The 10,494-nt window shown below is 37.0% G+C and overlaps 1 protein-coding gene across 2 annotated transcripts; it reads right to left on the bottom strand.

Annotated features, from left to right (window-relative positions):
• Nucleotides 1-498: 498 nt before the first annotated feature.
• LOC109048638 (myotubularin-related protein 1-like) lies at nucleotides 499-10,179 on the bottom strand. Of its 2 annotated transcripts, XM_042759878.1 has the most exons (18): nucleotides 9,843-10,179; nucleotides 9,176-9,278; nucleotides 8,777-8,800; nucleotides 7,650-7,673; nucleotides 7,234-7,299; nucleotides 6,587-6,665; nucleotides 6,403-6,497; nucleotides 6,172-6,279; nucleotides 5,001-5,102; nucleotides 4,806-4,889; nucleotides 4,563-4,712; nucleotides 2,957-3,145; nucleotides 2,498-2,683; nucleotides 2,047-2,253; nucleotides 1,676-1,768; nucleotides 1,392-1,505; nucleotides 1,136-1,312; nucleotides 499-1,017 (listed from the first exon to the last, which is right to left on the bottom strand). In XM_042759878.1, exons 1-18 carry the CDS (start codon nucleotides 9,974-9,976, stop codon nucleotides 850-852), a joined length of 2,103 nt encoding a protein of 700 aa, XP_042615812.1. In that variant the 5' UTR covers nucleotides 9,977-10,179; the 3' UTR covers nucleotides 499-849. The 2 variants fall into 2 exon arrangements, with proteins under 2 accessions (XP_042615812.1, XP_042615813.1); XM_042759879.1 differs by lacking the exons at nucleotides 7,650-7,673; nucleotides 8,777-8,800.
• Nucleotides 10,180-10,494: the final 315 nt, after the last annotated feature.

Below are 10,494 nucleotides of genomic sequence, written 5' to 3'. Positions count from 1 at the left end.
TGTTCAAATGATCTGAACTGTTGAACACCCATGATTACAATTAAATAGTAAATATATATATATATATATATATATATATATATATATATGTGTGTGTGTGTGTGTGTGTGTGTGTATATATATGTGTGTGTAATATATATATATATACACACACACACATACACACACACACACATATATATATATATGGTCCGTATATAACTGGTGTAAACATAGATTTCAGTAGTACATGAAAGTACAAACAAAGACAAATGCAGTATGTGCTTCCAAAATGGCAGTATCGCAACAGCAATATTAAAATCCCCATTCCTTATATATAAAAAATTATCTAGTACACAAGATACTATATGAACACATGTTCACAGGTAGGGGAACGAGATGTTCATGTAAGATTTGATAAAGAATTAAAAGTGATGTGAAATGTTAAAAGGTTGAACTAGTATTGCCGCAAAGGCAGGCAATGCTGAGGCAGTGAAGAAAAACTATTACACAAAAACAACAGAAAAAGATGCTCATATTATTTTGACTACATACAAATAAATTATTAAAACTTGTGTCAATAATTACAAGTCAAGTTAAACGAAAGTTAAAATGCTGGCCTGTTTTTCATAACCTCAATCACAATCAAAAGCTTTTCTGGTTATCTGATCAGAAGGAAGTCTACCAGAGCAATTCCAAACAACCAAAATGAACCTGAATTGTGTGGGAGACTGTCCCATTTTTGTGCTTGGCCTCCATATATCCTGCCTGAGGCATTATCCAGAGAGAAACGAACACAGACCTAACCTACAGATTCCTTCCACACTTTCTGTTAATGACGAATTCTCTAATGTGAGCATTGTATGTGCTTTACACAGAGGTGTGTAGAGGTATACCACCATGTGAAGGAGAATATGCATGATCTGATGAAGAGGAGATCGAGCGTGATGAAGATGCTTCTTTCTGTAACTCCTCCACCTTCCTCTGTAGCTCTGCACGCAGATACAGCAGCTCCTTCAGGTTCTGATGCACAGGCATCTGATCAGAAGTGAATACACAAACCACATTTAAATTTTCTCAGAAAGCTAGCAATCATGTGATTCTACTGATTGTTCACATGCATTGTTTAAGCTTTGCTAATGAGAACTTTTTGCACCTGTGGTCTCATGTGGGGGTTCCAGCGTACGTAGTATCCTACCCAGAGCTCCAAATGTCTGAGACTGGCCAGAGGGTACAGAACATGGTTTTCATAGTTTACATAGAAGGGGTTGGTGAAGTCCTCTGGCTGGCTATTGATGTAGGACCACAAAGACACCGTTTTACTGTTCACTTCCTAAAAACAGAGGGAAAGATTTGAAATTTTCAGCATTGGTCCATCAAAACGACAACTACTGAATCCCAGTGGTACATGCCTTTTCCACTCGCTCTTGGTCACTGTTGTAAAGGAATGTACCAAACAGACAGCTGTAGAGGTGATCCAGGATGGTGATGAGGAAGAGCTCATTAAACTCAAAGGCAGCGGGAAACTGAGAACACATTATAAAGACACTCACAGTGAGTTCCAAAACATCAGTATCCATTTAACAAAAACAACACAAACACAAACATAACATTTGAAACAACATTTAATTATAAAGCTACATTTTACTATAAATGAAAATGTTAGTGCTTAGATAGCAAAAAAGGTGCAGCTCACCTGTCTCATCATTTGCCAAACACAGTCTATGAACTGCACAAATAGAGGCGAGCGCTCGGAGCTTGCATGATTTTCATCTCCATGACCAACACGCTATGATAGAAAGAGATATATATATTTAAATTAATACTTCCATTCGGCAAGGACACATTAAATTGTTCAAATGACAAAAATGCATTTATAATTTTACAAAATAGTTCTATTTCAAATAAATGCTCTTTTCTTTTGAACTTTCTAAGAATCCCGAAATAAAAATATTAAATAGCAAAACAGATTCCAACATTGATAACACTCAATAACATGCCCGCCTGACTGGCTGAATTCAGATTTCTACCCCATATAGAGTCTCTTTCACACTCAGGTTCCCTCACCGCAGCAAACTTGTGTCCGAAGCTGATCCATTCCTTCTCCAGCAGCACCTGGAAGCCCCTGAGAGTCCTGTAGTATGAATCCAGCATCAACATGGCCAGAGAGGTGAGCTGAGCTGTGCGGTCCCAGCCGTCACTGCAGTGTACCACCACAGAGCTCTTACTCGACTCAACCTTATCTGCAATCTTCACCGCACCCGCAAGCAAAAGCTACAAAGAGAGAGTCAACTCCTTTAAACTGGGTGCACACTGTATGCCATGATTCGGCCATCTGAGACAAATCTCGCAAATCCTAAAAACTGTCGTCTTCGCTAGTTTGACATGTTCACCAACAGCCGATGACCATTAAGATTAAATTGAACCTGTTGACCGTATTAATGCAACAACAAACGTGAACAAAAAATGTCCACTATTAATTCATATTGTAGGAATAAAGATTAGAGTTGGTGTTTACTCGTATGTACTCCAGCCAGTGTGTGGCATCTATGGAGGAATGCCAGTGGGGTTCGTCAATGGTAGGGTAGACCACCTCCTTCAGCTTACGCAGAGACTCTCTCATAACATGAATGTTTGGGATCTCCAGGAAATTCAGCTCCATGTTGGGGTAGAAATTCTCATTCTCATAACCTCCATCCTTAGCCTGAGGCATGAAACAGCAGAAAACAGAGAAGATTATTGGCTTCCATTTTTATCTCCTCATAGGATCTTCAGATATACATTAGCACAGATGGCTACTCAATAATTTAAACTACATTTGCGCATCACAACATGAGCGTGCGTGCATTATGTGTGAGAGACATACAAATCTTTTCCCTACATTTTCCCTCAAAAATACTTAGCTGCATGTTATTTTCACTCTGCAACACTGATGAACTGAACTGAAAAAAACATCAGAGAAGGAAATCACTATTACCTTGTGATTAGCAGCCACGGTGTTCTGTCGAGCATCAAAAATGGTGAGTTTATGGGACTGTGCATTGGCATCCATGATGGTCTGGAGGTAATGCTCATCCTCCTTACACCGGCGGTCTGTCGGGCCCACCATGGGCTGACTGCAGCGAACTACAGTGGCATGAGTTTCTGGATGGATCCATGAGAGGACCTAAAAGAGAAAATGAGGACTGCTTTTGAATGCTCACATGTTCACTCCATTTCTTCATTCTCTTTTTTTTTGGGGGGGGGGGTTTGTTCTTCATTTTACCCCTGACCACTTCAATAATAACACTGGTATTAGTTACAACAGTATTGGAAATTAAACAGGGCTCAGGTAAAAATGCCACCAAAAGTGAAGAAATATGCCCCACATGTCATAGAGTCTATGCAGACACTGCAGAGTTTTTGCAATAGAGTTTTCTATTTGTTTTCAATTTTTAAAAACTTTGAAATGTAAGTTATTCTTAAGATGGTAAAGCTGACATTTCAGCAGTCATTACTCCAGTCTTCAGTGCAGTGGTGGACAGTAACAAAGTTGTTTTACTACGTCACTGTACTTAAGTAAATATTTCAAGTATCTGTACTTCGGAGTAGTTTTATTTTGAGTAACTTTTACTTCACTGCATTCCAAAACGTAAGATCGTACTTTTTGTGTGAAAATTATGCAACTGGACTGGACACAAAAATCACAGGAGCGGGCAATAATGGTCAGAAATTCAGTGGGAGCGGGATTAAGAAAACAGTCCCTTGCAGCGCTCTAATACAAAAACGCACACAATCATTGGCAACTGTAGAAAGTAAAAGCCGAATCGCTGACATTTTGGGCGATTCAGAAATCCCGACCGGAGGCATTTTTTAGGTCCAAAAAGAGGACATGTCCAGGAAAAAGAGGAAATATGGTCACTCTATTATGTAAATTAAGCAAGCTAGCACACATAGGCCACAAAGTGTTGGCAAAATAACACATTAGCAGACCAGAGGGAATAATATGGAATTTTTTCCAGAAAGCTTCTTGCACAAAATAAATTCAAGCACTTTCAAGGACCTGTGTCAATGTATGTTTATTTTCAAAAACTTTCCAGGACCCGTGGGAACCCTGTGTACTTTCACTTGAGTAAAATGGAAAACTGAGTACTTTTACTTTTACTGGAGTAATATTTTACTATACGGATCTGTACTTCTACTCAAGTACTTGATTTGTGTACTTCGTCCACCACTGCTTCAGTGTCACATGATTCTTCAGAAACCATTCTCATATGCTGATTTTGTGCTCAATATTATTTTTGTGGAAACTGTGGTCCAATTGGTTTCAGGATTTTTTTGATGAACAGTTCAATAGTTCAAGAGAGTAGCATTTATTTTGAGTTAGATATGCCTTTACTGTTTTTAAATGTTATGAAGTAGTAATTAAAAAAAACTTTTGAACAATAGTGTGTCTGTATTCATTTTCTCTGAGGACTATGTTGTTGAACGTGTCACTGCTGTGAAATGCTGACAACCCTGGACTGCAATGTGTAAAATCCAATATTAGGTGGAAAAAAGATGCTATGTAAGGTAATGTTGCACGGACACACATGCTCACTTACTGGTATACGGCGTTTCACTCTGAAAGAGGCCACTTGTTTGATCTCATCCTCCTTAATACTGGTTGGGGTGACGAGCAGAGCAGGGTAAGTGTCACACACTTCATAATTACTGTTGATCTTACTGATGGTCCAGCTCTCATTAGGCAAACCCTGCACAGTGTGGAGAGAGAAAAGAGAACTATATAAAGGCTGAATTCAGTCAGATAAGTCTATTCTTTTCCAGTGATGGGCAGCACATCTCACCATTCTTTTATACTCTGCCACTGGATCATAAACCTTCCATCCATCCTGTGGAAACTGATCTTTGTATTGGAAGGCGAATAAAGGCTGCAAGGGAAATAGGGACTGGTGGATTGTGGAGACATGAGAAAAATGAACTTGTGTATTTTGTGGAAGTTAAATTGGTGAATTAATGTTTTGTGCGGAGCCATGTCATACCAGCTCATTGGACAGGGGGAATGCATACTTGGTCAACACCTCCAAAATCTCCAGGTTACTCTGTTCTTCCTTTTTATAAGCAAACCTTGGACTCCTCATGTCCTACTGAGACAAATCACAAATCATCGGTATGGACAAATTGCAGTTTTTGACTTTTGAAATGAAACTAAATTGTGTCAGATCTATTTTCCTTTAAAGGGATACTCCACCCCAAAATGAAAATTTTGTCATTAATCACTTACCCCCACGTCGTTCCAAACCTGTAAAAGCTTTGTTTATTTTGGGAACACAATTTAAGATATTTTGGATGAAAACCGGGAGGCCTCTGACTGTCCCATAGAATGCCAAGTAAATAGCAGTGTCAAGGTCCATAAAAGGCTGTTTTCTTTCAAATCAAAGCTAAATACACGTAGAAACAGCGCATCCTTGTGGCGCGGATGATACAGAAGAGCATACACAGCATACAGTGATATGGAGAGACACAGAGGAGATTGCTGACAAAGAAATTGTTGAATAATGTCGTTATTTTTGTTTTCTTTGCTTCATATAACCCAGATTGCACGTCTGATGGCAGATGGAGTATTCTGACGATGACTTACATACCTTTAATGGACCTTGACACTGTTATTTACTTGGCAGTCTATGGGACAGTCACAGGCCTCCCAGTTTTTATCCAAAATATCTTAAATTGTGTTCTGAAGACGAACAAAGCTTTTACAGGTTTGTAACGACATGGGGGTAAGTGATTAATGACAAAATCTTCATTTTGGGGTGGAGTATCCCTTTAATAAGATTCAAATTTCATGCTTTCATGCTCAATTTGAAACACACAACTTATAAAAAAACACAACAATTTTTTTTATTCATTATGTTTCCTAAAATACTGATGTAAATATTAATTTGCTTTATTTACCTTGTATTCTGGAGTATGATGTTTATAATAATGATTATCATTCAATATAAAAATACATCGAATTTAAAATAAAATAAATATTTTGAATAAATATTTTTGTACCATTGAAAAGTTTGGAGTCAGTAAGATTTTACAATTTTACAACCCCTGTAGACAGTCCCTGTGTTTAATCCAAACACTGCCACTGAGCTCTATTGGTGTGGTTAGATGTTTACTATGAAATAGACTAGCATGTGGGTGGACGGTGGTGAATCTAACCTTGCAGACGATCTCCAAGCCACTAGTATTCTCCCCAAGACTCTGTACACTGATAGTCTCCAACCTGCTGATGGCACCCAGGTTCACATCCAATATGAAAGGAGCATTCTGCAGAGATGGATGGATTAAGACATCTATTTAACTTCAATGTTTAATTTTATCATTTGGGCATATAACACAATATCAAGACACTATGTTGATCTTGACCTAGACATTTTTTTTTCTCCGTACCCATTCTAGACTGACAAAGTAGAGTTTGTAGTCTGTGACTGTGAGTGTGCCGGTCACAGCTCCAGTGAAAGGACAGATATACATCACATCTTTAACTGCAGAGACAGAGGATAACAAATATTACCCAACACCACGATACAAGCAGAAACAGGAAACAAGTGTCACCACGAATGGTCCGACATACCAGTGGTTTTGATTGTCTCTCCAGGGACCAGTGGGACTTCATCCATGGGCGCCTGCCTTCGTACATCCTTGAAAATCTGCTACAGGGTAAAAAGACAAAACCTCTCAAAATTCACACAGCAGTTACTTTATTCTGCTTATATCTTGTTCATACACTACCATTCAAAAGTTTGGGGTTGGTAAGATTTTTTTTAATGATTTTGAAAGTAGTCTCTTATGCTCACCAAGGCTTCATTTATCTGATTTATCTTCAGAAATCATTCTGATTTAGTGCTCAAGAAATATTTCTTATCATTTTCACAGTTAAATTGGTTATGCAACTTATTATTTTTGTGGAAACCATTTCTTTTAAGTTCAAATAAACAGTATTTATTTGAAATAGTAAAGACATTTGCATCGTTACAAAAATTGTCATCCATTTAATGCATCCTTGCTGAATGAAAGTATACATTTTTTCAAAAGAAAACACTTTTACTGACCTCAAACTTTTGAAAAGTAGTGTGTTTTCTCATAATAAACTAGCTTCCATCTTAAAGTCTGGGCTGATGTAAAGGCTTGACAGCAGTAAAATGACTGAGTGAGTGGAAACAGAGGAGAGACAGAGGAAAGTTAGAGTAAGCAAGTAGTGTTAAAGCCAGAGAAACTTGCCGTAGTGTGAGATGGGAGTTCATAGTCACTGTCAAACTGACAGCCATCTTCAACTGAGTCCTGAGACTGAGCATCGGACGCAGAACAATATAGATTATGTGACAGAAAGAAAGAAAGAACGAAAAAGAGGAGAAAGAAACTGTTTGTTAAAAAGTTCCTGTGGTTTAAATGCTTGTTTTGGAAAGAGAAAGAGAGAGAGAATGCAACAAAGACAATAGTTGCTCTTTGAGGTTGATGGGTCATATCCTCACACAGAGACAGGAAGTGTGATTTAAGAGAGAAGAGAGAAAACATACAGCTGCTCAGCCATTACTACTTCATTAGCAGATCTGAGCTAATGGCAGCTTAATAATTCAAACGTGCGTGTTTGATGCTTCTGATGCGTTTCAATACAGATTCTTGATCTTTAGCCTTACCCTCAAGTTTGGCCTCTTGGAAACCTGAAGATCACACATAGACATCAGACGAAAATGAGTTACAAACACACACACACCTTCATGAACATGTAGGCACAAAGGCACGCACACTTAACACACACTAGACTGAATCTTAGCCAAAATGTCAAGAAATTTCCAAGTCATATTCTACCTCAAAATCAGAGAAAAAATAAAAAATAAAAAATTATATTTTACAAGGGAAAAAATGAAGCCTATTTTTAGGACCATTAGTATTATTTACTACCTACTATCTAAAATCTCATTCTCATTTATTTAATGTGTTAATAATTATATATATATATATATATATATATATATATATATATATATATATATATATATATATATATATATATATTTATATATATATATATACTATTACTAAATTGTAAAGAACAACATTAAGTGTACACACACACTACCTTTTAAAAGTGTTGGGTCAGTTTTTTAAACTAAATAAATATTTTTATTCACCAAGAATGCATTAAATTGACTAAAAGTGACAGTAAGATCTTTCCATCGTTACAAAAAAAAAGAAGAAATCCTATTTCAAATAAATGGTGTTCCTCTAAACTTTCTATTTTTTAAAGAATCCTGAAAATAAGCAAAAATATTAAGCATATATTTATCTCAGACAAGCTTCACAGAATATCCCAGAGCAGTGAACTGGAGATTTTTATGAGCAGTACAATTTACTAAAATGTGCATATAATGTTTTTAAAAATGTATAATAATCATACATTTCATTTCTGTAAAAACAGATTTACATAATAGAACTTGTCTGAAAATACAGCAGACTGCAACAATTGTATCTTAAAAACAGGATTCATTTTTATGCAAATTAGTTTACCTTTTTTCATTTTGAATGGGATAAAATATGACAAGTAATTTCTTCATCAGATTCATCCTTTAAAACCCCGCTAAAGCATAAAGAAGGGCGTATGAACAGAAGACAAACACATAGCAAAAAGACTGTGCAAAAAAACATACTGAACACACAATGAAAGCAGACTAAGTGTGAACAAACAGTATTGTATATTTGTAGTGTTATATATCATTTCTAATTAACAGCTCAAAACAGGTCAACTGACAAACACCCCCCTTACCCTGAAATCGATCTTCTTCCCAACCTGTCAATCAAAACACAATATCATAATGGCTCAATCTGAGACCAAAAAAAACCCTTAACACATTCATTTTGAATACCACGTTTCTATGCGTAAATATAACAAAGGTATGATAACAAAATATAATCTAAATAGTTTCAACTCAAATCAGTATTTCACTTACATGTGTTTATTTATTATTTGGTAAGCAGCAGAGTAATAATTTGGGATCATGTACAGTCAGATGGCCATTATCACAAAACAAACCTGCTCATGGGTCCTTATCACCCCTCATGGGTTTATTTAGTGATGTCAACCAGCTGGCTGTACATTAACACTTGCCCATTATATACAATACAAGTCTTTTGTACAGATTTTGAGTGAAAAGCATCCTCTAACCTTGCATTCACGGCTTATGGCTTCTGTAGGGACACCGCCAGAGATCTGGCTGGAGATAGTGGCCGCTATCAGCTGTTTACACCACTCCACATGAGATCCAGGACTGTGTGAGCAAAAAGAAAAATGCATCTGCCATTATCTGGTATTATGTGAAACTACAAGCTCCATACTGGCACAGTTAGATACAAGTATTAATGTGCAGTGCTGACATCCTGTGGTCTAAATATGACAGATGGCGAAATGAGGTCACACAGTCTGATCTTTCAGTGCTGAAAAATGCAACAAACTATATTGAAATTCTTGCATTTTGGCTTCAAAAATGGTTTTAATTTCTTATCGTTTCAGTTAATGTTATCACTTCTTCGTAACACAATGATGGAAGATGATGGAAGGATGCGTGCTGATAGTTTCGGATGGATAGAAAACATTTAATTAGAAATAGTTTTGATATCAGTGTTCCCTGAGCAGAAACAGACAAATGTTCAGTATACATCAGGGTAATTATCATAATAGACAATATATATATAGGACGTGTTTTATCTCTCCATCACAAAAGGCGTGTCTGAATCGCGCGCGTGCACACCGTAGATGGCTTTATTTATAAAAAAAAAAATAAAAACCACACATATATAATTGTACATTTGAGCATAAAATCAAGTCTTGTAACCTGTCTAATGTATCCACGCTGTCTCGTCGAGGTGCGGGGACTACATGGATGCCTCCTCCGAGGTTTCGCGGTTTGCGCGGGACAGGTGGCAGCACCGGACTCACTGAACCCGACGAATGCTGCTGTTTCTCCATTTCCCACCTTCCCGAGCTCCTTCGTGTAAGATGTGGATGTCTTTTCGCTTCCTCTTGTCTGACAGCAGAATCTGTTTGTTTAGGAAGTCATCTCTATGCGTGTGCAGCAGTCTGCGGTCGCCTCTCTGCTTCCTGCTCTACTGCCGCCGCTGACAAACAACCAAGCAGCCATGACCAAACCCCCTCCATAACCCACATTTAGGTCGTTAACAGACCGTGCGTAGGCATATATATATGTATATATATATATATATATATATATATATATATATATATATATATATATATATATATATATATATATATATGTATAAAACCACAATTGATGGTTAAACAAACATTTGGAATACTTTAAATAACAAAATAAATGCTGTTCTTCTGAAATGCCCGCTATACTCAACAAAGAATAATGTAAACAAATGTATCACAGATTCCACAAAATATTAAGCAGCAAACTGTTTTCAACATTGATACTGATAAAAAAAAATATTTTGAGCGTCAAATCAGCATATTAGAAT

This window comes from Cyprinus carpio, chromosome A7 (genome assembly GCF_018340385.1).
Source record: "Cyprinus carpio isolate SPL01 chromosome A7, ASM1834038v1, whole genome shotgun sequence".
Lineage (NCBI taxonomy): Eukaryota > Metazoa > Chordata > Actinopteri > Cypriniformes > Cyprinidae > Cyprinus > Cyprinus carpio.
Note: the sequence above shows the minus strand (reverse complement) of the source record. Positions and strands in the feature narration are given on the sequence as shown.

Excerpts from the sequence above, each read along its gene's own strand:
- LOC109048638 (XM_042759878.1), bottom strand. The coding sequence starts at position 9,976 with ATGGAGAAACAGCAGCATTCGTCGGGTTCAGTGAGTCCGGTGCTGCCA. Across the intron at positions 2,254-2,497 it reads ACTGGCTGGAGTACATACGA|CTTTTGCTTGCGGGTGCGGT; the intron begins GTAAACACCAAC and ends CTCTCTTTGTAG. Across the intron at positions 1,313-1,391 it reads ACCAAGAGCGAGTGGAAAAG|GAAGTGAACAGTAAAACGGT; the intron begins GCATGTACCACT and ends CTCTGTTTTTAG.